Below are 27,261 nucleotides of genomic sequence, written 5' to 3'. Positions count from 1 at the left end.
ACTCGATGGCTGAGGAAGTCCTTTTTTTTTTAACAGACTGAGGAACTCCTTAAGAAATGAATTTGGGAACATCTTGAGGTTATGTTTCTTCTATTGGTGGTTGGGTGGGGATTTAGTATCATTAGGCTATTAAGACCAACATGATGGGAGACTGAGGTCATATTTTAGTTCGTTATGCTATGTTGGTGAGTGACCTCATTGTGTTATAAGTATTCAATCTATCCAAACTTCTGTTGACGTATCCAATACTGGCACATTGGTATATATGCTGAACTAGGGCTGTTAAGTGAACCATACTGCTCGAGCTCGACTAATGTTTGACTCGTTAAAAGGTCATTCAGGGTGGGTTATTTTGATAAACAAGCAAAACTCGAACTTATGTTTTGAGCTTGTTAAATGTTAAGTATTCTGATCAATCTTGATGAACCTATTGCTTGGCCCCATGAGCTTATTAAGCTGGGGCCACGTCCAAATTGGGACCTGCCTTTCCAGTTTCCACCAATAGAGGAAACATAACCTGGTAGTATGCTAGCAGTTTTTTTGTTATTTGATTTCCTAGTTGCATTGACATTTATATTTCTGCTTCTAATATATCTCCCTGTTTCATTGCATGGTTTATGTATGATCTCAGTGCTGCCTCAGGAGGGAAGTAAGTACATGCCCTTGCCTCTCTTTCTTTGGTAATTTGTCAAACATACATGTTATAAGTCCCTTGACAGTGGGTAATGGGTCGATTTGACCCACCATTTGTATAACTACTGTTATTAGTGCATGCAGCATATATGTTATTTTTTGGTGTCTTACATCTGGGGCTTTGACCACATTCACCCTATAAAGAGACTCAAGTTCGAGTCTCCTTAACTTTTCTATAACATGGAATTGTTATCTGCTGCCATGCTTGCCATCTTGGCTTTATTGTAGCTTTTGATATCGATGTTCGCATTTTGACTCTTATTATTCTTTAGGTATCTAATATTTTCCTTTTGTGAATGCACCTGCAATGCGCTCAATGTAGGCACGCCCTTCTGGAGACTGGTTTTGAAGCAATTTGATGATTTACTGGTCAAGATATTAATTGCTGCTGCCGCTGTCTCTTTCTTTTTGGCTTTAATGAATGGAGAGACAGGCTTAACAGCATTTTTGGAGCCTTCGGTAAGAAGTGGTATTACAGTTTAATGTATAGCATGTTTACGACTAAAAAGTGTATGCAGCTATCCGCGTATGCTGCATATACTACCTCAGTTTCTTTTATAGACCCTTTTTCATACGTGTCTTGTTTAGTCCTCTGAGATGAATATTTTGAGGTTCAATGAGGAATGATTATGCGTATGCTACACACCCCTTTCACTAAACTAAGGAGTCACATTTGTCTATTTTAGCACATCTGAGGTATTGGTAATGATGCTTGCTGGCTTTTAACACATCTGGTGATGCATATGGTGCATTCATTTGCGTGCTGATGATTTAAAAGGGTTTGCTTGGATGGACAACACTTGTAAAAGGGTTTTCTTATGCTTGTTTCCAGCATCTTTGCTTATATAGGAAGTGATGGCTGGTAGAATATTGGGGTTGAACTCTTACTTCTCCATGTTATACCGTATGATGATAAGTCAGATTACTATCTAAGGACATTTTGCCCAACATAGCCTGCTCTCTTGCATACATTATCTTTCACTATGTACCTTACTTTCGTTCTACCCGAAATCGTGGGTGGTTTTTGTGAAGCGAAGTCCCAAATCGCCACCAAAGTAATATGAAGTATATATGCGTGAGGGCACCCTCACTTCAATAGCACCATCAAATCTTAAACTATAGGTACTCAATAATGAAAATAAAGGGAGTCCTATTATGGTCACTCTCTGAATTGTCAAGTTCTCTAGTTTCCCATGTCTATATCATAGCAAAAGTCATAACACTCTCTTTAGAATCAGGTTTGGTATTTCTTGTTCATGGCAATACTTTTTATTTCACTCACCTTTTATTGTTTTACAGGTTATCCTAATGATATTGGCTGCTAATGCAGCAGTAGGAGTAATTACAGAAACAAATGCTGAAAAGGCTCTTGAAGTAAGTTGTTGAGATCTAATGTTAAAGATAGACAAAAATAGTGAACAGATTTGTTTAGGCTATCCTCTCTGTGTGATTGTTGTCATTTCTTCTATTCATGCTTCTTGTTTTTTTCTTTTTTCGTTGCTCATATTTTCCGTTAAGATTACTGAATTCACCAGTCGAAGTTAGTTTTGTTGCTTATCTCTGTCATGTAAGCTTGCCTGCTGGGTTCTTTTTCATGGGAATATGCTCGTGTAATCCAAATATATATTGGCAAATTTTTCATCAAGTACTCACATAGAAGTCTGCTGAAATTCACAATATTTGGATGCAGTTAACACTTTTGTTGATTTGTGATTTCTGGGCTCATCATTTTCTCCCTTTAAATCCTACTTTGGTGAACTTGTCTATGATCCAAATGGACCTATATTTTCTTACCAGAAGATGAGTTGGGATGCTTGTATATCCCTTATGGTAAGGGTTTGTTTGAATGGACACAGGACACTGGGGCAGAAGAAACTTCATACCAATCATATGGTTCAAAGCATTGTGCTTGAGACCCTCACTGGTGAATTAGTGATAGGGTGACCGAGGAAAACATGGGTATTTTATTTCTTCATTGTCCCTTAGAATTACCATTATGGTGGAGAGTTTTTGATGTGGCGGACTTCTTGTCCTCCCTTCTTGTTCTGTTCTTAGCAGTCATATATTTTATGCTGATAACAAAGAAAGAACTAAAGGATTAGAGCTGGTGCTGCTGCTTCTTGTTATAAGTTTTAGGATCTGACTCTAAGGCGTGAGCATCTAGAAAATAGAAATAGGAGATATATTTAGTTTCGACTCGTGATATCTCCCATCAGTGGTATATGGTAGAAACTATTATTAAATATTTTCTAATTAATTATCATTTTGTCTTACATGATTTTGTAGTTCCTTTCCTGAAAGCCTGAAACGGACTTGAACAATTCCCTTCTTTGGCTGCTTTCAAATAGATAGATGGAAATTGCGCCGGAATGACAATTGCAGATATTTCAGGGCAGTATAGAATGCCTTGAGCGTGTAGCACTTTTTAATGACAAACATTTTAGGCTGGAATAATTTATTTTTGCTGAATATAAGACAAAATTTAGCTGCAGGTTTGAAAGTGATGAAGATGACACCAACTCACGGGAACTTATGCCTGTGCTTCTTTGTAGTTGAATTTCTTTCAGGCGTTAGTTTTTTTATCTTTAAATAATGCGAGTTTGGTTTACAACAAATTCCAAGATATTGCTAGCTTATTAGTTACTATCCTTCAGAGAAAAGTTACGGGCAAACCACCAAGCGCTTATTTTCACTGTCGATTTTGAGAATTGTGTCGTAGAACTGTAGAAGTAAAGAAGAAGTGTTGAACAAAGTTATGGCAGTTTCTCAAAATCAGAGATATGTAGACGTAAACCTGACGAGAAAAGCAAGAAGAGTCTAAGGGTACTTTTGAGCATCAAAATTTGGGAAGTTAAGAGCTAATGTTTTTCAAAGGGGAAGTCTGCTTCATTGTCAGCAGAGCTGTTTATTCAGTTATAGGCATAAAACAACACTGAAAGTTGGTCTACATTTTCGCAAAGAAAGTGTGGCTGAGTATCTCTTTTTGCTCAACTTTTGACAGTGGTTGAATTACAGTTGATGTTCTGTATGCTTATTCTGGATGAACCATTAAAGGTGTACACTATAAAGTGCACTTCTAGAAAAACATGAAGAAAAAAGAGGTGTTACAATGTGCTTTTGCTTTGTTTTCTTACTTAGTAGAGCAGCATTATTTTAGGGGTAAATTTCTTGCTTTTTTTTTTTTTTACCTTGTATAACCTAGTACGTCCCAATTAGTGGGGGGCTCCAGGCTAAGGTAACTTAGCTACACGATGAGTTCTTGAAATTCTCTATGATTTGTTTTGTGTGATGAAACTGAAATGATGTCCATGCCGTCAATTCGTTTTGTATGGCACATTCAATTCATCGTGTCTTGCTGCAAGAATATAATAATGATTTTGATAAAACTGTAAATGGGCATGCTTCAGTGCTATCCCTTTGTCTTTGCCGCATTGGGTGGGTCTCTCTCTCTCTCGCGCGCGCGCGCTAGTACGGAAGGACTATTATTGTTTTTGTGTCCTGTATCTTTTTTTGAAATACTAGTGTCAGTCTTTCAGCTTGCAGCTCATTCTTTTTTTCTTTTATGATCTTCTTTGTATTGTAGGAGCTCCGTGCATACCAAGCTGACGTTGCAACTGTCTTGCGAAATGGTAAAGGAAATCTTTAGAGTAAAGTACTAGATGGGTGTTGAGTGCTAATTATCCTGTGGCGATGTTTATCCAATTGTTCCATCTGACAACTGTCTAAGTCCAAAGGGGTGTGATTATGTGAAGTCTTTTAAATTGGAGATGGTCTAGTTTTTCTTTATGTATTGTTTCAGAGCTATAATGCTGTTGTTCCATGCTTCTTGCATGAAATGATAACCGTAGGTTTGACAATAGGGATAGTTTGGATGGGTTTTTAGCGTTGTGGATCGACTTGCTAAGATCTTCATGCGTAGATGTATAGATCTTAAGCAGAAAGTATTCAAATTTTGCAGTTAAGTTGATAGGCATTTATTTGTTCTCCGTCCTGTAATTATGCATTACATCATTCTTGGTGATTCTCAATCTGCATGAAACAAATCTTTCAGGTTGCTTCTCAATATTACCTGCAACGGATCTTGTCCCTGGGGATATTGTAGAAGTTAGTGGTATGTGTATTTCTTCCGTGTTTTAGACATCTACTAATTTTCAGATATGATATCCTCTTTCCAATGGTGCCAGCGCTAACTTTTTGTTTTATTATTTGTGTAAATGGTAGTGGGATGCAAAATTCCAGCAGATATGAGAATGATTGAGATGTTAACTGATCAATTGCGTGTTGATCAAGCAATTCTCACAGGTATATTTATCTTTCCTTTTCAATACCATTATACTATTAATTTTGTTGATATATCATTGCTTAATCTCTGATTGCGCAGGAGAAAGAATGATAAACCATTTCAATTATTAATCTCAATAACATGGTTTTGAGTTCTTAACTCCTTACTGTGTTCCAAAATTTCCCCGTGGAAGGTGGTGTCTGCACTTTGGGATTTAGTGATGTATAGGAGTGTTTATTCTCATGCCTTCGGATAATTAATTTCTTTTTCAAATCAAAAAAGCTGCTAATCGAAAAAGATGCACTTTTGGGGGTGATTGGCAAACCTTTTGCCTTTTGGCTGGTCCATGATAAGTTGGGGCACAACTTGGGTTCATCATTGTTCAGGTGAATCCAATCTAGCATTTAGGCTACCTTGTTAATGACATTGTTAACTCGACATTGATTGCTTGTTTCACGATCAGAGCTTCATTTGCTGAGTGGAAGTGAAATATAACAGCGTAAAGGGGGGTTTGTTTCTCCCTACTCTCTTTGTGATGATCATATGCTTGTTAACTTATGGATCAGAGTTCTGGCTTTCTTTTTTTCTTCCTTTTCCTTTTCATCAGTCCTTTCTGTTATTGTTATTAGTTTCTCTAACAAATGTCAAATCTTTGGAATTGTGGATCTAAAAGGACCTATTAGCTCACCCTTAACGTGCGGTTAGATATCGCTTAAGCATGCTGCGGTCACTTTCCGGGATCACTAGAGCATGTTGGTTCTGAGCTGAATGAGTCAGCTGTCTGTCGGGAACCAGAGCCTCAAGATTTCTATAGGCGGAGCGAGATGGGCCCACTTTTGGGGAAAACGAGTCAAAGCAATAACAATAAATTTTCCAGTGGATTGAGGGCAATTTTAATGTAGAAGCCAGGTTTTTGATGTCGTCCTTTTTGTTTTTTTGGCTCTCTGATTACTGTGACACCTTGGTAGCTGGTGAGAGTGGAAATCTCATCTGTATTGGGGATTCGCAACACGTACAGGCTCACATGTGATATCCGCTATGGCTCAGTCAGCAGTTGTAAATTTTCTTGCTGTTAATGTTTTTTAAAACTCGCAACTGCGACGCCTGATTCCTTGCACTTGTTGTTCGCTACCTGATAGTGGTAGGTCGCAACTGTTACCATTATTTGGCCCCATACCCCTATTTCAAAACCAGCATTCTAAAACAAGGAATTAATTAGCGTGGTGGGGCCTACTTGATTAGGTCTGACTAACGATTAATCGCCGATTACTAATTAATATGCGCCGAGTCATCGCCGATTAATCTGATTAATCGCTCGAAGGTGGCCAACCGCCCGACTAGAGCCTAGCAACTTTTCGAACATTGTTCAAAATACGTTTAGAAGTGGGTGATACTCTGGAAGGTGAGTGTGACCAACATGGCAACATCCATTGTTTTAAATCAAGTTTTGATAAGCTTGCTTTTCTCCACTTGGCTTTCAATTAATCTACCTCTTAGGGTGTGAGAGGAACTTTTGGAAAGAAAGAGAATGGAAGGAAACATGATTAGGGGAGAAATCTGGGTAAAGTTGGTTTTAGGTTTTTTTTGTTTGTCTCAGTAAATAAAAGGGCTGGAAAGTTACTGCGTATTACGTTTTACCCATGAATATTATCATAGGGATTCTGTTATGCCAATCTAACCGCAGTCCATTAATCTGATTTTTTTCAATCCTTTGCTCATTCATTAGCTGTGGGTAGGATAGTGTCTAGAATTTTCCATACAATCCTCTGCTCATTCTAACTTTCGTCACCTTGACAAACCTCTAATGAGTAATGACTATTCAGTACCCTTTTTTGTATAACACCCAACCTAGATTAATGGGGTAATAACATAAAAAACTTATGGACAGACATCCTTTGCATTTCTGTGCTGAACAGAAAGAAATCAAAAGCTAATTAATTAAATCTGTTTTCTATTTTGTAAACAGTACTTCCGTATTGATTGCATGATAAAGGGAATGTTCTACGAGAATGCGCCATATTTTAGGCTTTTTAGCTCCTACATCTCTTGCGTATTATGTTTTTTCATCAAATATCCGTTGTTTTTTTTAATGTTCTGTTATTATTGTTTCCTTTTCCCGCATGTAACATTTTACCTTATGGTGGTTTATTCGTCCCTTTCCCATGGTCGCAATTTTGTAGCTCATTCATCATCAAGTTAAAGAATTTTGGTTTGCTCACAATAGGTGAGAGCTGTTCTGTGGGAAAGGAGCTTGGTTCTACCCTAGCAACGAAAGCTGTGTACCAGGACAAAACAAACATCCTCTTCTCGGTAATTCTTACTAGCCACATTTAAGATCTTATTTCAAGATGTATCAAGCTATGAAAGTTCTCTTTATGGAACCAAACGATGTGGAGTAAATGATATTTCACTAGGAGGGGACATGGGTGTCTAAAGAAAAATACAAATAAATTCTCTTCCCTACAAATGTGTAAATCTGTGGTTCATTCGGTTCTTTTCGTGTTTGACAATTGTGTGTGGAATAATTTCATGTTTATGTCTTACTTCAGATTTATGTGTTCAATTTAGGCCTCATTACTGCTTCTGCACTCTCTGAAGTTGTCTAGAGTTACTGAAAAATTGATGCTGATGGCCAGGGAACGGTAGTAGTTGCCGGTAGGGCAAGAGCTGTTGTTGTTGGGGTTGGCTCTAACACCGCGATGGGCAGTATTCGTGATTCTATGCTGAGAACAGAAGACGTAAGCTTTATGTGTGCGCATTTAAACTGTATATATCAACCCTAATTGATGCCTATTGTTTATGCTATCCACATATAATGCAGGAAGTCACACCGTTGAAAAAGAAGCTGGATGAGTTCGGTACTTTTTTGGCAAAGGTGATTGCATTCAGTCATATTCATGGCATAGATAGGTCGTATTAGCTCTTAATCATTAGATATTACGAGACCGGATCTTTTTTGCTTATCTTATGTCAAAAGAGAGAAGCATTGGAGTGAGATTGCAGATTGCAGTGAATCCGTGGAGTTGTGCACTTCATGTTTTTTTCATAGTCAGTTTATTTTGCAGGGAAGATTAGGAAAAGAGATGTATTGCTGAAACAATCTTTTGAAGTTATGAGTTTCTTTTTTTATGATCAAGGTTGTGCTCACTTGTTCTTTCTGGTCCATCATGTTTTGTTATGTAGTTTTATTTGGTGTCCTTGACCCTAGGAAGCAGTTTCAGTATTTGCCCGGTTCATCTACGTTGGCAAATAATAGGTTTGCCCTTAGTTTTATGTTGTTTTGTTTCAAAGTCCCGTAATATCAACTTGGATGCATATGTCATTTGGTCCACCTTGAGCTCGAGGCACCCTTAGCACAAGTCCTCACATGTATCCTTCTCCGCCCTTACTCTCAGAGTTTATGAATTGAAATCAGGTCCAAAATCTAGAAAACAAACGATACTTGTCTCCTCTTGTAGCTGATGTTGACCTTTATTTTCGTTGGCTAGCCCTATCAATCTACTGAACTTGCATCAGACTGCATCCCCCCACCTGTTTCCATGTATACTCTGTATTACACTGGATTTATCTACCAAAATATCTTACATTTACTGCTAAAAGAAGGATTTCACTTGTTGCATGGTAGAAGGAATGAAAAGTTGAATTTGTTAAGAACTCCACAACTTCTATTCACTTTGTGTAACTTTTTTAAATGAAATCTTACGTAGTTGACACTGTCACGGTATTCTGTTTTTCTTCTAGGTTATTGCAGGTATTTGTGTACTGGTATGGGTTGTAAACATTGGTCATTTTCGTGATCCGGCTCATGGTGGCTTCTTACGAGGAGCAATCCATTACTTCAAGGTAATGATCCAGGGTTGCTTGTTTTAATTATGTGCACACACACACACATGTATATTTCGAGTTTGGCTTTGATGCTTTAGTACTTAGGTTTCGATATTTGCATTTGGAGTCCAGTTATTGCCTTCGTTTGTTAAACCGCATCAATTGCTAAATGATACATCTCATTGGATCACATGGTTCTTTCTCTAAGTGAAATTTTCCCTTCTCAGTTGGCTCTATATAGTTGTTCTTAAAGCCATCATATGGTTTCTGGCTGACTTTCTGTATAATTTTTGCTAAAGTTAAAATAAATGTTGTAACTAATTGATTAAGGTTTTCTCATCACATCCCTCAAGATGCACATCTCTATTTTGTTAAATCCTGCTCTCCTTTTTTTGTCATCTTCTTTATTCTTCTCTGGCCACAATTTTTCACATGTTTAAGTAGATTATGGTCAATGGTTTGCTCTTGTTCTCCCATTCTATGGATTAGCTTCTTATTTAATATTTATGCACTCTATATTGTCCTAGACTTAGACTCTCTCCTCTTTAGTCAGCAAACCTTCAGGCTTCTACTGTGTCTCCCTTAGGTCTAACCTTAGTTAGTGACTCACTTAACTATTTTATTCCAAATCAATGGCATCTATTTTACGCACATGGCGGTTTTTGTGTTATTCTTTCCTTTCTTTATACCTCATGTGTACTTCTCAGTTTTTGTTCTATGATATTATGATGCTGTGACTGAATTCCACTGCCCAATTGTCTCTGACCTAATTTACCCTTCTAGATTGCAGTTGCTCTTGCAGTTGCAGCTATTCCTGAAGGGCTTCCTGCTGTTGTCACCACGTAAGTGCTTTATTGATGTCTGTAACAATGGAGAACATGCACTCATCAACATCTGAAGAATTTTAGATACTTGGGTATTCATTTGAAGCACTGTTAATGCGGTGGTTGGTTTCACACATGAAAACCTGTCGCCATAACAAAATTTTCTCCTTGTCCTGTTAGACACCCACATGTCAGTCGTTTTGATAGATTTCATAGTTGGACTGATTTTGTGTGAATCCTTTTTATTCAAACGCATTCAACTTGATTTTAAACCCGGTGTCCTCGTGTAAGATATTTTTTTAAAAATCAAAGTTGATGCAACCAAATCATAATAATGGATTGAATAAGAGAGAAAAACCCCTAAAAGGGAATACTATATAATCTGGTAAAACTAACTACTAAGGATTCTAGACACCTACTTGTAGACCCATTAATATTGAAGGACAAAACATGAACTACATGCTTTGAATTTTATTGCATCATGACTCCCCATCTAAAGAAAACAACTTGTCCTCAAATTGGACGACGAGACTCAGACTACTAAATAAAGAAAACATAGAAGTATCTGGCGGTAACTTGACTTAACTTGAGTTAGGTTTTTTCTGGCGGTCCTCCGTCTCTTCTACCGGCTGGTTTCCCAGTCTGGTTGTGTACCGATTCGGGTCTCCCCCGCATCTGGTGTGGCTGTGGTGGTGGGTAAATAATCTTTTTGTGTGATTAATTTTAGTTAGGGTTTGGGTGGTCCAGCCGGAGTAGAGGGTTGCGGTGGTTCAACAGTAATCGTGGATGGGTATTGGGGTTTCTCCCGGCAGCGGCAGTGGTGGTAGGTGGTGGCTGTGTTGGGGTTTTTCCGAGATCTGTTCCGATTTGTTTAGTTGGCTGTTTCCCTTTGTTTTTGGTTGGTGGTTAACAACAGGTCCAGAGCGAGAGGAAGTATTTGGTCTTTGGCCGCCGTGGGCGTGTTGGGCTTGCCGGAGTTCTTCACCGGCGTTGCCTCGGCCTTCACGCCCGGAGCCTTGCGTGACAGCGGAGGTTTGCCTCGGATCCTCCCCAGAGGACTCCATAGCTCTGGATTGGGTTTCCCGGTCCAGTTCCGGCCGACGGCCCTTGAGGCATGTCCTTGGGAGCAGATATTTGTTTTCGCTTGTATTTTGTTGTTGTGTGAATACATTTGTGCTTAATGTTTACTGGTTTGTGCTGGGATCCCGTTTTGGAATCTCTCTACCTAGTCCCGGACGGGATTCTTAGGCCGACACTTGTGCCGGGTGCTTTTGCAGGGTGTCCTTGAGTCTGTAGCCTAGTGTGCTTAATGCAGTACTCGTGTCTCGGATTAGGTTGTTTGGTGCATTCCTGTTATTGCAATGTAATCTTTGCCTTCGGGTATGTTTTAATGAAGTGACTGAGATCTTTTATCTAGATTGGAGTAGGTTGAATTAAGTCAAATCATATAGGTCTGTGGTTTCGAATAGATCTGGTGAAAAGAGGTTGAAAGAGGTATTTAGGGTTCCGGGGAGATTTCCCGGCGAGGGTAGGGTTCCGGCGAGATCAAAGCCCAGGTTTGGCTCAGATACCAAATGATGCAACCAACCAAAATGATAGATTGATTAAACAAAAGAGAAGATTCCTAAAAGGGAATACAAGGAGTCTTAGCTTTAATATTTATTTATTTTTTAACAATGAGAAAACTAACTAATGAAAACTCTAGAAACCTGTTTATAGACTCACTAACACTAGAGGACGGAAAATGAATGACTATACTCTAAATTTTACTGCATTAGGGACCTTGACCACAAGGGTTGCACTCAAACCTTGCTTCCATCTTGGTTATATTCAGTACATCACTGTTAACTTAGTGAGTTATACGTCATCGCAGGTCGCTTTTAGCTTATCTGACTAACTTAGTAACTTATTTTGAGATCTGGATTTCTAGTTGAATGTACTTTGAAAAAGGGTAATAGGGAAATTGATGAGTAGAATTGTTGAAAATTTATACTTTTTTGCTACAATGAGAAAATCGAAAACTAACCCATGAATAGGATGTAGCTGTTAGATATCTTGATATACAATAATACATTGTTAGGCCCATTTTCTAATAGCTAAAGCTTTGGCATAATTGGTTACTTAACATGGTATTAGAGCCTTGGTTCTAGGTATTTGGTTCAAATCTCTCCATCTATATTTGTTCCCCATTCGATTTGGCTCATCTGTTTTGCATTCTATTTTGCTCTTTGTATGGATATTCGTATCTCTACTTGCAAGACGGGGTTGCACGAGAGGAAGAGTGTCAGATAGCTAGGGCCTTTTTCCTAACATCTTATGCTTTTTGAGAACCAGTGACCTTACACTATGCAGATATAGTTTAGAGTAAGAAACTTTGCAATACCTTCGTCTTTAAAAGGGAAAAATGCTAGAAACTCACTTGCATGATTAGAAGGTTAGATGAGGTACTCTTTAATCATTTGTGAGCAATTCATTGTGTACTGAATTGACGTTCCCTTTGGACTAAATTCACAGGTAATTTTCCCACTGTCTTTTTTGTTGTTCTCTCAATTTTTACTTGATTCAGTTCAAATTTTTTTGGGCTGGTCGTTTGTCTCCGAATGGATTCAAAAATTATGACAGTCGCAAAAAGTTCACTAAAGACATTTTTTTTTTTTGAAAAGACAGTTTCACTGTTTTTTAGTGTCTTTGGCATAGTCTTATATGAACTTTTTTCAATTTTGTTCTATATTTTTATACTTTTCTTATTCCTCTTGTCCAGGCGAAGTATTATTCTAAAATATGTTGACAGAAAGCTAAATAAAAACCTACTGTCTTTTAGAAGAATTAACTTGGGCCACATTCAACGTGAATGTCACTCAATATTCAGATTGCTAATATTTATGTATAGTTTCCTATAAAACGTGTTGTAACTTTAGGTGGTTTGTTTAGGTTGCTAGCACATGATGTTTGATGGAATTAAGTAGTGGAATTTCATGGTGATGTTTCCTTTCTTTCTTTTTTTGATAAGTAAGTAAATATATTAGAAAACATACATTAAGGGAATGCTGCCCATATACAAAAAGGGGATGACAAAAAAGCCCTATACCCTACCAAAAGTATGAAACAGATCAAACCGATCTATGAATTGGTCAAGGGTAAGATTACTTTCCCCCTCGTCCCAACTATACAAGCTACTAATAAAAGAACTCTTGATCTTTCATCAGGTGTTTGGCCCTTGGAACCAAACGGATGGCTCGGATGAATGCCATTGTAAGGTCTCTGCCATCTGTAGAGACCTTAGGCTGTACAACAGTAATTTGCAGTGACAAAACTGGTACTCTGACAACTAATATGATGTCTGTCTCGAAGGTTACTCCATTACCACTTCTAATGATTAGTTGCATGTATCCTAGCTATCTTTATGCCTTCCTTCCCTTGCTGAAATATGTTTAATTGCTCTACAAGTTCTTTGTCATTGTGATGTTGTGGATGCTAGTGGATTCTTCAATACTATCAGTTCGTTATGTTATAATTTAATTGACTTTGTTAGTAGGTTATGATGTTTGAAGATTTGTCTTGTTCAAGATTTTAAATTTTAATAGTAATGCACATATGGTGTTTGAAAAAGTTTTTTGTCCTGCTTTGGGATATGGTAGTGTAGGAGTCATTTGGTTTCCTTATTTTGAACAAGAAAATGCTCTTTTGATTTGTCTTTCGCTTCTCTTTTTCATTACGTAGTTAGGCATTAACATGCTGGAAATCTGCTAAGGGTGTGCTATTTGCACCACTTTTTCTTCTTTTTCAGATAGTTTTCTGGTTTCATTGTTTTATTTGGTATTCTACTATTTGCAAATAAAGTATGAATCTAGTTTTTTTCTTTTTTCTATGCAGTTCTATGCAAGTATAGCAATAAAACTCCAACATATGTTTTGAGCTTGCGTTTTCATTGTAACTAATTCGGAAAGGGTTTTTTTGTATGCATGCAAAAAGGATATTAATTTAAGCCCCCTGCACCAAAAATAGAAGTGAGATGTGCTGAACTTTTCCTTGTTTTGAACCCTTTATTCTTTTATCTAAACCATGGCCTTGCTTACTTTAAGACTTGCTTCATCTGGTCATTCAAATCCTGCTTTACCATACGACAGAAGTACTTTACTCATTCTTTTCCCTGCCTCTCCAGATATGTGTGCTTCATTCTGTACATCATGGTCCCAGTACTACTGAATACGGTGTCAGCGGGACGACATATGCACCAGATGGCTTTATTTTTAGCACCACTGGGATGCAGGTATGCTTCCTCTGGTACTATGCCTTGTAGTACCACTTATATTCAGAAATATCCCAAATCTTTTGCATGCTCTTTGCATAATTTTGTGCAACTTTGTATATGGACTTCTTACGAATTGAAATACCCTACTACTTGAGATGGTCAGCCTCGGACGTTCTCAAAACATAACATATGCTCATTCAACTCCCTCGAAATACCCTTCTACTTGATATTTGTTCTGAACATGGATTCTTCTTACTGTATGTGCACTTATTAGTTATTTTGTCTGTTTCTCTTGAGTTTCCATTCGGCAGTTCATTTTTAAGTTAATACTGGTCTTGACTCTTCAAAACTGTAGGCTTTTACTATACCTTCCTTTGCTCTATCTTGTTCTAATTGTTGCTATGTTCGTAACATGAACATTTGAAGAGCTCTTGCTGTGGGAGATTAGAGAACCCTTCATATAAAAGAGTTCAATTTTAGCTGGTCTCATATAGGGTTGCTAATGCAACTGCCCTTGGTTTCTTTGTCTGATATTATTGTTGCCCAAAGTAGGTTCAGACTTCAGATCATGCCAGAAGTATTGGTGCAATACCATGCATTTGCTCAATGTGTGATACAAAGTGATCATCTAGTTAACTCATGGCTCTATTCAGGTTGTGGGATGTTGTACCCCTTTTAAGCTCTCATATTTAGCTCCTTACATCCTTTGTATTTTTGTTGTTTGATGATGCAGTTGGAGTTTCCGGCTCAATTGCCTTGTCTTCTCCACATAGCAATGTGTTCAGCCCTATGTAACGAGTCTGTTTTACAATACAACCCAGACAAGGGGAACTATGAAAAAATTGGCGAGTCAACTGAAGTAGCCCTTCGGGTATTGGCAGAGAAGGTTTGTTTTTAGTTACACCCGAAGTCACATAATCCGTGAGTGCTTGAATGAGCGAAAGCTTGAATGAGCGAAAGTGTTGATATTTAGAAGAACTGTAGTTTAAAGCATCTTCTCTATGTGTTAATATTTGTATTTCATGTCTAATTTTTCGTAACTTGTAAATAAAAAGGTTACTAGTTTAAGAGATAATAATTAATAAAACAAATGCCTTGTTTGGTTCATGTTTTGGAAAAAATTTCCTATTCTAAATTCACTAATTACCCTATCTCCAATCATTACTCTCATTTCTCTCTCCACTCATTACCCCTATCTCCAATCATTATTCTCATTTCTCTCTCTATCTCTCTCTACTCTTACCCTTATCTCCAATTATTACCTTAATTTCTCTCTCCACTCCTTATTCCAAAAACCAAAACCAAAACTTTTCTAAACATCAAACAAACAAAGCAAAAGTTAAGTCAGTTACATGACTTAAAAGTGAATAAAAGTACAGTGCTACGTACACAACCAACCGCAACTCCAACCACAACCCTCTCACATTTATGTGGGCCCTATATAGGAATATGGGGCCCTATGTATGGTGGGGCCTACATGCATGTGAGAGGGTTGTGGTTGGTGGTTGTGTTGTGTCCCTAACATTAGTGATAAACATATTCTTTTTTTTGATAATTGGATGTCCAGGCTAGCTTGCGTGCACCTCGACTAATTCCGGGGCCTTGAAGGTAACGATTGAGCATAACCCCCAATGGCCCTAAGGTTTGGAATGTTTGGCCTCTGTGGTAATGGAACCTGTGACCTCATGGAGTAGTACGTATTGCTTTCTCACAACCATTGGGCCAAACCTCTTGGGGTTGTGATAAATGTATTCTTGCTATGTAATATGTTCACAATATAGTACGAGTCTCATCTTCATACCTCTTATAGTGCGCATTACATGTGAGAGTTTGTTTAGTCGTCTGGTGTGAAGCTATATAGCCCTTTTTCACGTTAATCATACTCCATAGAAACAAATGTCAAATAATCACAACTGTAGGTAAGTTTCAATGTTTTATCACTTATCTAATAATTGTAAATTCATTTTTAGTGTAAGTGAGGTGCACTTGCAATTTATGCACATGCAATACTGCTACGACATTGTACTTGGCTTACGTGTACACCAAAGAAAAACCTGCCACTTGATTTAAGGACTGTACGAGTCACACGACACTCCGGAATTTGAAACCAGTCAATTTAACTGATTAATAAGTGTTTGTGAATTTTGATCGAATCGGACTGGAGTTCTTCAGTCCACAATTTGTAGGCGCTTGCATGGACCTATTCGCACGAACTGTGTGACTAAGGTTACACCTTGGTCTATCTGAGATCTAGAGTCAATTTTTACTTTGATCCAGTTTTCACCTTATCTGAATTTCGCTTACTTTCTGTTAATTTTGACTCTCAATCATAAGGTGCATATGTTTTCATGTCATTTTGGTTAGGTTGGGCTTCCAGGATTTGATGCTATGCCTTCTGCTCTGAATATGCTGAGCAACCATGAACGAGCTTCTTACTGTAATCATTATTGGGAGAGTCAGTTTAAAAAGGTTTGCTTCAACATACTGTTGCCATATCATATTCTGTTTACTGAGTGATGAAACCTGGTCTTGATGAATCCAATGTTTGCAACACCTATAATAATTGTTGGGGTGCCTTGTGTGGTTGATTAATTGGTTATGAAATCAATACTAATAATGATGAACCTGGTGGTAACGGGTTCGAGTCACGGAAACATCCTCTTTGCCTGTAGAGGTAAGGCTTCGTACATCCAACTGTTCCCATGTCCTACAGTAGCGGGAGCCTCGTGCACTGGATAGCCCTTCTCTCTCTGTGTTTTTTTGTACTCCCTCCGTCTCATTTTGTTTGCTTCGCTTCCAAAAATAGCAACCAAAACCAAGCAACCTTCCAATTTTACCCCATAAAAAGTTTGATTAGACTTAAAAGTACTTGTGGTTGCATTTGTTTTTGGAGGGTAATTGTGGAAATCTACACAATTTCAAGAGGACTCCATAAAGAGTTGGAATTCCCAAAATTGCAAACAAAATGGGACGAAGGGAGTACTAATTATGGTGGATTTATTGGCCAGTGGTTCTTTCTCTACAACGAATATGTTTAGACTTTAGAGCAATATTTTGTGGACAAACGTTAACAGAAGCCATCTGTCTGTAGTTCCACTTTGCTATTTTGTAGTCAAGAACCCCTGGGAAGGCCATACAGGTGTTGGTCATGCCTAGATGTATATTTCAGTTTGATCAGTATGTTGGTGATTAGGGCATTGGTTGTCCCCCATCTTCTCATTCTTGACGGGCAAGGTTTTATTCTTTCATCGGGACATTGGTCATGCCGAAGTCCTTGGTTGTTCCCATCTTCTCATTCTTTAAGGGCAAAGTTTTATTCCTCCATCAGGAAATCAGTCCTTATGCCAATATCCTCCATAACATCGAGAAAGAACATTGTAGCTCCATAAAATTGAGTCGTGTTTACATTTGTTGACAAACAGTTCAGGTGATTATCTAGATGTAGTTGTTTAATTGAAAATTTTCTGTGCTGCATTCGATTTGATTTATTGCCAGTGAATGTGGGGAATAGGGTTGAGGCATTGTAAGTTGTAACAAATCATATGCCGAATGCTGATTTATGAGTTGACGTAGTATGGGAGGAATTCTTCCGTAAAATGGACCTCGTAGATCTAATTACAAACATTTTCCTTTTGGTTGTTTTTTCTTTTGTCTCCTTGAATCGTAGTTGAAAAGCACATACCTTGTAGGTCTCTGTTTTGGAATTTTCACGCGATCGCAAGATGATGAGTGTCCTTTGTAGCCGGAAGCAGATGGAGATTATGTTCTCTAAAGGTGCTCCGGAGAGCATCATTTCTAGATGTACAAGTGTCCTTTGCAATGACGATGGTTCCACTGTTCCACTAACTGCAAATATACGAGATGAGCTGGAGTCAAGATTCCGCAGGTAAGATTACTTTTGTAGTTTTCTTGTTATTGTTACACTTGATAGGGTTAAATGGCTATATTTTGGAACCACTTTTTCCAATCTCATCCAGTCATTGGTAAAGGCCCCTCACTTGCATGTCATTCTTCCAAATGTCAAGTTCATTGGGTATGATTGACTTTCCTATCTGCTGCAATATTGGTTTTCCAAATAAGTAATAGGATGTAGGATTCTTTTAGTCTTTATTATTGTTGCAGATGCAGTAATGTTTTCTGGGCTTCCTGTATAAATCCATGTGTTTTTATTGCCAGCTTTGCAGGGAAGGAAACCTTAAGATGTCTTGCACTAGCCTTGAAAAGGATGCCCATGGGTCAGCAGGCTTTGTCATTTGATGATGAAAAAGACCTTACGTTTATTGGGTTGGTATGCTTTCTTTTCCATATAGCATAGATTGGTGCTTGCTTGGTGTCTTGACTCTTGGATGAGTTCTAGGCACCAATATTCTTGCATTAAGTCCTATGTGCAATGTTCCCACCTCCATTCCTTAAGTGTTCCTGTTTCTACCCCTGAAATAGAAAGAAAAGATTAAGTGAAATTGAGTAATTTGCATACTGATGCATTAAATCTATCATTGAGAAAACATGAAGATTCTCCCCTTAGTGGTACTTAGCAAGTTGCCTCTGAAGTTGGCTTAGCGCTATCAGGTAAGGTGAATTTTTGGAAAGTGGCCAGACCATTCCACAGGAGGAAACTTAAGTGGTATATGTTCACGTACATTGACTCAAAGTTAAATGACTCAGGATACCTACAAAGTTGAAGGGAAAATTTTACCATACCGCTTCAAGCCTACAAGACCAGTCATGTTATATGACACAAAGTGTTGGGCTACTAAGATGCATGCGAGTAAGATGAGTGTATCTAAAATGAGAATGTTGAGATAGATGTGTGGTAGTTCAAATTGGAAACGAAAACTTTCGCTTGGTGGTAGCGCTAGCACCAATAGAAGATAAGATGAGAGAATAGATGAAGGTGATTTGACATGTATATCGTAGATTGGTTGACGCAGTAGTTAGGAGTGATATGGTTACGGTAGATAGTAGCACTAAGGGGAGGGGTAGATTAAAATTGACTTTAGAGGTGGTAGTCCATAGTTTCTTGCATATATCGAAACACAAGGCCCTCAAAATAATTTAATGGATACAACGGATTCATGTAGCCGACCGCGATTGATTGTGACTCAAGGCTCGGTTTGGTTTGGTAGTGTAATATCGCTCTAAGTGAGCTTACAGACCTCTCTCCTTGAAGCACCACTTTGATGATATCCAGGTAAATATTTCAAGCAAAACTAGTTCATGTATTCCTCAAGTCATGTCTGCTTCTTGAGATTTAAGAATTAAAATAGCCCATTTGGCCAAAGGCTCCTTACAAGTAGAATATGTTGGGTTTTGGTTATGGTAAGTTGTGAGGGTTTGGATTTCAATAAGATAGAAGGTTTTTAGGATTTGTGGTTGGAAAAGCTGAATTCTTGACTTATAAATTTGGGATTTCAGGATTTTCTGAATTAATCTCAGAAAGTTCAGGACAGAGGTTATTTCATGCGATTTAATTGTTAATTTATAGGTCAATAGGTGGGGCAAGGGTTGACGTACGATTTAATTGTTAGTTCATCATGTTGTTTTGCTTCCTTTGTGAAGAAAAAGAAGAAACACTTCACCATTTCCATGGTTAGCAAATTCAATTGTGCGTAATTTCCATTTCTCATATGCTAACTCTTCAGTTCGTCGAAACTGGACACCAACATTTATAAACTAGTTGTATGTATCTAAGAAATCTTGACTAATTAGGATACACTTGACGTAACATGAATCGCAATAAATAAAGATAAATTAAAAATACGAGCTTGTCATGCTCAACGGACCAAATCTATGGCCCACGCTGTCCAGATTAAGAATTACCAAAATGCCATTGACCTCTAAAGCCTAAGAAATAAATGAAACATCCGGCATCAGTCAAACTTAACTTAGGACATCTTTAGGAGACTAGCCTAAGACTACCTGACTCCAATTGCAATTGTGGTGGTTATGGTTATGAAAAGCTGCAAAATGAACTTTGGGTTTAAATATAGAAGGTTTCTAGGCTTCTATGGGTATTTGTTGCAAGGTTTTCAGTTTTGGCTACTGAAAGTTCTGGCAAAAATAGCTGGTTTATTCGATAACTTTTCAGTCTCCTCTTATTTCAACCAAGCGTGGGAATTATACGTCTCTCTCCCCCCTTCTTTTCTCTTCTTTCATTTCCCTCGTTTTCTCCTCTCTTTTTGTTCTACCAAACATGGCTTGGCGATCATGGTTACAATTTTGTCATGTAGTCATTTAACTATGATTGTTTGATCAAAATTTGTTCTTTCTCTTTTAGCTTATTCCAGCGGGGTGTTAACATTGATCTTTCTGGGTTTGGATATTGTCTTCATGCTGATATCATCTTCTTAGTTTTTCCCTTTCTTCATGTTTCCGGGATTTTAAAGGTTGGAATGCTTGATCCACCAAGAGAGGAAGTAAGCAATGCAATACTCTCGTGCATGACTGCTGGCATACGCGTTATAGTTGTCACAGGGGATAACAAGGTAACTTTAAACTATCTATGCTCCTTGCATGATCATTTTTTTTAAATCATGTTAAACATTTATGGGTGGTTTTCTAATTTGAGGGGGAAATTTTAGAGTACTGCAGAATCACTATGTCAGAAGATAGGTGCTTTCAATCACTTGGAAGATTTTGCTGGGTACTCTTACACTGCTTCTGAGTTTGAAGAACTACCAGCATTGCAAAAAACTGTGGCATTGCAACGTATGACGTTGTTTACCAGGTACACCTAATGCCTTTAGTTTTGGTCATTCAGGTATTTGATTATTCGATGGTGGTTTGTATTTTTTCCATGAAACTTTCAGTTTTTAGAGCACTAGGACTTATTTTACTACTGGCATAATATTCCTCCTTCCCAGGGTTGAGCCATCTCATAAAAGGATGCTAGTTGAAGCATTACAGCACCAAAATGAAGTGGTAAGTCTCCTTTGTCTCAATTGAGCGAATGATTACATGATTCTCATTGCTGGTACGTGTGAGTGGAGACAAACTTCCGTGCTGCTAAGGCAACTTGATTTTTCTGCTCTTATGAGTGGCTATATTTTCGGGAACTGTTGTATCAACCAACTTTTGTTATCCGGCCAGTAAGTTAAGCCTCCATCTGATCATTGGAGCTTCTATACAGTATTAGGCTTTAGGATCTGATGATGATTAGATTGTGGTATATCTGATACTAGTTTGCCGATCTAAAGTAACCGATCTTGTGCAGTTGACAAACACTGGGCCTGGGAACCAGAAATCTAAAGTTTGACTTTCTCATAGTTTGGTTGATGCAGTCTTTTAGGCAGTGTTTGATACATGTGTATTTCAAATGAAGGAATCAGCTTTGAGTTTCACCAGTAATATGATAGGTGGAGTTTGTGGAAGGGATTTACTTTATTGGGATCCTTGTATGACTACACTCCTAACATAATGGATTTGTTTTCTGTACCATAATTACCATTTTGTATCATTGAAAGGCGAAAGCCCCCAAACTAAGTGTGGATTGTAACCCTTTCAAAGAACCAGCAATGGAGCTATTCACGAAACAATTAAAATCTATCCAAGGACAGCTGTGGTGTTGATTCTATGTGTCTGCTCGGCTTAGTGCATCTCAAATGATGGACGGGGACACAATAAAGGACATGTTATATGCCATTATTGACTTAGCTTTTGTGAGTGAGAAGTGTTATGGCTTGTCTTGTTAATCAAACTCTAGGGCTAAGTCTGCTTGGTAAGGCCTTTCTCGCTCTGATATCTCAGTGATAATAAGTCTGCCTTTCTCCCTCTGCTACCTAATTGACCATAAGCCTGGGTTAGTCCTACTATCTCAATCTTAGCTCTAGCTTTGCTCGGGGGGGTTGGTTTGAAGGTATAAGTAATGAAGTTGTCCCTCTCTCTAACAGTTTAAGCTTTTAGATGAGTTGGTGGTTAACAATCTGATATGGTATCAGAGCAGGCAATAGATCCTGTGTTTGAACCTCACCGCTGACCTAATGTTAAAATATTTACACATGTTTAGCCCGCTTATGGAGGAGAGCCTTGCTACACGCGAGGGGGCATGTTGAAGGTATAAGTAATAAAGTTTCCCCTCTCTATGACAGCTTAAGTTTTTAGATGAGTTGGTGGTTAACAATCTAATAGGGGGCTATGTAATCTAAATTATGTTTGTTTCATTTATGTTTCACTTGATTTTGTGAAACACTGCCAAAATTTCCCCGTTTCCACTGTGTTTGGATTTCTTTAGTTGTAATCTTTTCAACAGCATGCATTGCTTTTGGCTAAGGTCAGTTTTTGTTTGATGAATTGGCTCTCTTAAGTTAACCTTGACAGTTAAGCCTTCAATATAATTTCCTCCATCTAACGCTTATGGTTTGCGGCGTTTGCCTATCTGCCTTCAAATGACTGAGATCTGTACTCCAATTTTCCATTTTGCTTCTCGATTTCCCATTATCACAGAAATATTTATGCCTTGTTCTCCTAAGCTTTTTGGGGCCTTTTCTTGTTTTCCTTATTTGAATTTTTTGTATGTTAGTTTTGCGCTAAATTTTTGTGGATTATTGATTTGTCTCGACGAGAGGAATCGGAAAAGTAAAAGAAAATTTATTTTTACCCAAGTAGTTTTGGAAATATCCAAGATAATGCCCCAAAAGCCTTCTAAAAATATTTGGGTAAAAGTAAAATTTTGTGGATTTTCCGATTCCTCTCGTTGAGACAAATTAATAATCCACAAAAGTTAGGTGCAAAATTAACAAATGCGAAAAACTCGAATTAGGACAAAACAAGAAAAAGCCCCAAAAAGCCAAGGAGAGCAAGGCCTTACTGGTCTCACGCAACTCTCTTACGCACTATTTAGATCTTCTCGTCTGTTTGAGGCTTTCAATAAAGCTTTTAGATTTCCAGTTTATATTTGAAATATGAAAGTTTGGGCTCAAGCTATTAATATTTTACTATGTGATTGTAAGGTGGCAATGACGGGTGACGGAGTAAATGATGCACCTGCACTAAGGAAAGCCGACATAGGAATTGCCATGGGATCAGGGACAGCAGTTGCTAAGGTATTGCCGGGTGGCTTTCCCTTTCAGAAATTTCATTTCACCATCTTTTTACTTATTGTTGTACTGTTTCTGTGGAGTGTGGGAGAATATGTGGGGCATACCCGGTTTCTTCCTTGGCATCGGGCTGCAATTGTTGGAGGACCAAGCCTAGTTTCTGCAATTGCATATTCTTTTTCTTTTTCCTCGTCTTTTTTTTTCGGATGGAATTTGGTGGTCTGAATTAGATTTGATTTTTGGGAATATGATGATTTTGACCCTGGTTAATTTACTCACCCACTTAGGTGGACCTAGTGGTTGTGTCTTTCTTATAAGGTTGTTGTAGGTTAATGTTTCAGGCATTTTATGCTTTTTGACTTGTGTTTTATATTTTACCGTTTTATACTTTGCTGTTTACGTACACAGTTTTTATGTTTTCGCAACCTATTTTAAATTTATATAATCTCTATGTTGTGACATTTCATTTGAACCCCTTTTCATTTTCGTTGACCAAATACAAAACAAATCCACATTTTGTCTTCACATTTCCCACAAAAAATGTCCTTTTTTAAGATTTAAAATATATAGAGGAACTGGAGTCTAATTTCTATCCGCATGCTCTTTGTCTTTGTCCTTCATTACTATTTTATTATTGTGTCCAGTTTGTACTCTGGTTTATGGTTTTTCTTGTATCACGACATTTTTGTAGCATAGAAGTGTTTACATGTAAGATGATGGGGTTGTATGTGTGGCATTTAGCAGTTCCTTCCCTTTAAGTTTGGTACAATATCTGTTACACATTACGTGTTCTAATGTTTGGACTTTCAGAGTGCTTCCGATATGGTTTTGGCAGATGACAATTTTGCTACAATTGTTGCGGTAAGCTTTCCTAATTTCATCATTCTGAGTAGGCCTTCCTTCTATTTTTTTTTTATTTCTTTTGCATGTTTGCCCTCAAAGTCCATTTGGTGATAAAGAAGATTTCCGCTTGAAAATCTCATTGTTTCAATCAACTCAATATTGAGTTCTACGTCAAACAGGCTGTTGCAGAGGGAAGAGCTATATACAACAACACAAAACAGTTTATCCGCTACATGATATCTTCGAACATTGGCGAAGTTGTTTGTATTTTTGTGGCAGCTGTACTGGGAATACCTGATACTCTTGTACCTGTGAGTAAAAGTAGCTTAGATATCTTTTATTGGACCCCTCTCTTTCAAATATGAATTGTACATGAAAATGCCTCATCTGATTAGTCTGTGTAAAAGTAGGCAGCATGCACATTTGTTTCTGTGAAGAACCTGAATGTTATTGGTTATAGTGTTGGCCATATTTCTGTCTATTGGTTGGTCCTCTTGCAAAACTAGGTTGTCTAGGATGAGATTGTGATTTATAGCTTGAGGGAAGCCACTTTATGAGGTCCAGACTGCAGTCCACCACCTCTGGAATGCCCAGTACTGGGTTGGCCTATTTAGGTTTCATCATGTGTTTTTGTTCATCGTGTCTGGATACTTGATACAACATCATAGTCCCTTGTTTAAAACATCTACCGCAATTTAATTTACTAAGAGCTCATAGAAATGTTTTTTACTTTTATTCTGGAACTTTTATTGTGTGGGATGCTTTTATGTTTCCTTGATGCCTCGGTGATGTAAAGGGATCAATTTTCTCTTCCAGGTCCAGCTGCTCTGGGTAAATTTAGTTACTGATGGATTGCCTGCCACTGCTATTGGTTTTAATAAGCAAGACTGCGATGTGATGAAGGCAAAACCCCGAAAGGTAATGCCCTCGCCGTGTGTTCGAAACTCATTTTTCTTCTGGTGTTTGATTGCTTTGTATTAGATTGTCAAGCACCAACTCAAACAAAAGCTTACTCTGTTAGAGAGAAGGGTAACTTTATTATTTATATTCTCTACATGCCCCCTCACATGTAGGTTCTCCTCCATAATCAGACTAAACACGTGCAAATTTATAATCAATTAGGTAGACAGTGAGGTTCGAACACAGGATCTGTTGCCTCAGTGAAGTTCGAATACAGGATCTGTTGATTGCTCTTATATCATATTAAAGCATCCACCTCATTACCAATTGACAATGAGTGGAAAGGCCGCCCATGCTCATATACTAGCTTTGGAGGGGATAATTAACCGATGTGGGACAGACTCCAACACTTTGTTCTCACATAAGCAAAAAAAGTGAAGTGAATCAATAGATCTTATTTGTTTTGGCTATAAGCCTAAGAGTAAGTGGATTCTTGTCAAGTTTCAAGACAAGTATTATCATTGTTTCTCAAGTTTCAGGCTTTCTTCTCTGGAGAAAAGGTTGGATGTAAAGGCATCAAAGTGCAGATTCTAGGACTATGAGTTGTGGTTTACGATTTATCAAAGGTCATAATTTTGAGTATGTTCCTGTTGTCTGGTATTGATGTCCATTCTTCGTACCTCTTCCATCTCCTGGAAAAGCCTCTGCTCTTTGATGCAAGAGAAACAAAAAATAAAAATGGGGCAGAGAAATCCATGAATGCAAATGGGCACCAAGCACCAACTGAGCGAAGTACAAGAAGTTGGTTTAACTAATTCGAGTTTTTTGTGATTTTCAAACCACATACAGCGTGATTGCAGGCTTAAGATGGTAGACTACATGTGCAGAAGTTTTCTTTTATAAATATTCTAGCTTATTTATCAAAAAGAGTTCCATTAATGAAAAGATTTAATTACAAAGTATGTAGAAGTAGAACATATAGCCTATCAAAGACATGATCAACGACTGACAGGCATCTCCACCATTTATACAGGGATTTCTAAATTAACTGTTACAAAGAGACATAATCTCAAAAGATAGGCAAACTTCTTGTCATGTACTCTTGTCCATGAAAGCATATATTCTGCAAATTGCAACCTTTTATTTTAAACAAGTTTTCACATCCTCAGGCCCGGTCCTGGCCATACCACCAGGCGACAGCCTAGGGTCTCCAGTTTTCGGCCCAATAATAGGGCCTCCAGTCCACATAGCAAAATATATTAAATATTATGTATGTCAATTATTTCACGAATAGACTAGTCCAGTGCGGTGGTAAGTTTTGTGTCTTGTAACCACGACATTGTGGGTTCGAAACCGGCTGCCTTAAATTTTTACCCAAAAAGTGTTTTGAACTTGTACAAAATATCGTTTCAAACTGATGGCGAAAAGATTCGAACTCACGACCTTAGGTTCGAAAAGATAATACAAGCGGCTTGCCACTAAACCACAAGGCAATCTTGCTTCTCATATCAAACAACTAATATATATAGGAAAAATGAGAGGCCCCATTTGCTAACCTCACCTAGGGCCTCGAAAATCTCAGGGTCGGGCCTGCATATCCTTGTGTGTTTTTGTTGAACAAATGCTAAACATGAAGGGTTTCTTGATTGAGATGTAAACTGTATGCTTGTAATTGAAGAGCAGAGAAGGTAGAACTTGAAGGTGGCATCAGCATAGTTGCTGTTAGTTCTTCTACTGCGCTATTCAAAATGTCATATCCTGCCTGATGTAGATGACTTGTCAATTCCTTCCTTAAACATATGAGAGTTTCTTACTTGAGGCTTAGACCATAATCTCTGTTATTTTTGGCATTACAATTTACTGAGCATATCCCAGTTGCTTTTGTATCATGAAATATCTCACAATTTCCATTATTAAGCAAGTATAATTAGATCACATCTCGTTGGCTGTACATGTCCCCTGTTATTTTGACCAAGTATTGGTTCCCTTTCTTACTTAAGATGGTTTTTTTTTGGTTGCTAAACCTGTTGAATTGAAGTATGTTCTACTGTCCAGTAGTGAATGATTTTACTTAGAAAAGAAACAAAAATTCTTAGTTGTAGGATTTTAGATCTTTTTATGTTTTACTGTGCAGGTTAATGAAGCAGTTGTCACTGGTTGGCTGTTCTTCCGTTATCTTGTTATAGGAGGTATGGTCTGACTATTAATACTGGTTTGTTTTTCAACTTTTAGGGTGGTAGACGGAATGCAAAAAATGTAAATAAAAAACAGAGCGATCACTAAGAAAAAAATTGTTTTACATGATTCAGCTTAAGGCCTACATCCACAGTCAGTGCGGGAAACTCATTATGAAATAGGAGAATACAATATGCTGGCTTTCTTGCATCTCTCCTAACAAACCCTGGAGACCCTAAATATAGCTTATGTAGAGAGTAAAATCCTGCATAACAAATGAGGTAAAAAATTGCAAGTAATGACAGATGGGTCAGATCTGGTGGAATCCTCGCTATTTGCCATGAAGCAGGCCTTGTAGCTCTTAAAAGGGTTCCATCGTGATCCTGGGTTGAATTCGAGACAGCACTGGTATTGTTGAATACTCCAACTTGC

General features: G+C 38.0%; 1 protein-coding gene across 2 annotated transcripts in view; it reads left to right on the top strand.

The window, feature by feature from the left end:
• Positions 1–27,261, top strand: part of LOC131332026 (calcium-transporting ATPase 3, endoplasmic reticulum-type) — a 35,011-nt gene that overhangs the window by 2,898 nt on the left and 4,852 nt on the right. The window contains exons 4-28 of one of the 2 annotated variants that reach the window (XM_058366043.1): positions 632–649; positions 1,016–1,152; positions 1,993–2,067; positions 4,277–4,322; positions 4,745–4,804; positions 4,915–4,995; positions 7,200–7,285; positions 7,612–7,713; positions 7,797–7,850; positions 8,717–8,818; positions 9,584–9,642; positions 12,831–12,975; positions 13,787–13,894; positions 14,610–14,762; positions 16,241–16,345; positions 17,566–17,762; positions 18,053–18,164; positions 20,263–20,361; positions 20,458–20,603; positions 20,740–20,797; positions 22,825–22,917; positions 23,722–23,772; positions 23,934–24,065; positions 24,571–24,672; positions 26,789–26,843. In XM_058366043.1, the coding sequence (XP_058222026.1) occupies positions 632–649; positions 1,016–1,152; positions 1,993–2,067; positions 4,277–4,322; positions 4,745–4,804; positions 4,915–4,995; positions 7,200–7,285; positions 7,612–7,713; positions 7,797–7,850; positions 8,717–8,818; positions 9,584–9,642; positions 12,831–12,975; positions 13,787–13,894; positions 14,610–14,762; positions 16,241–16,345; positions 17,566–17,762; positions 18,053–18,164; positions 20,263–20,361; positions 20,458–20,603; positions 20,740–20,797; positions 22,825–22,917; positions 23,722–23,772; positions 23,934–24,065; positions 24,571–24,672; positions 26,789–26,843 (2,376 nt within the window). Of the gene's footprint in view, positions 1–631; positions 681–1,015; positions 1,153–1,992; positions 2,068–4,276; positions 4,323–4,744; positions 4,805–4,914; positions 4,996–7,199; positions 7,286–7,611; positions 7,714–7,796; positions 7,851–8,716; positions 8,819–9,583; positions 9,643–12,830; positions 12,976–13,786; positions 13,895–14,609; positions 14,763–16,240; positions 16,346–17,565; positions 17,763–18,052; positions 18,165–20,262; positions 20,362–20,457; positions 20,604–20,739; positions 20,798–22,824; positions 22,918–23,721; positions 23,773–23,933; positions 24,066–24,570; positions 24,673–26,788; positions 26,844–27,261 lie in introns of both variants that reach the window. The other variant, XM_058366044.1, reaches the window with a different exon arrangement.

Source organism: Rhododendron vialii, chromosome 7a (assembly GCF_030253575.1).
Source record: "Rhododendron vialii isolate Sample 1 chromosome 7a, ASM3025357v1".
Lineage (NCBI taxonomy): Eukaryota > Viridiplantae > Streptophyta > Magnoliopsida > Ericales > Ericaceae > Rhododendron > Rhododendron vialii.
This window is presented reverse-complemented; position numbering and strand designations above follow the sequence as displayed.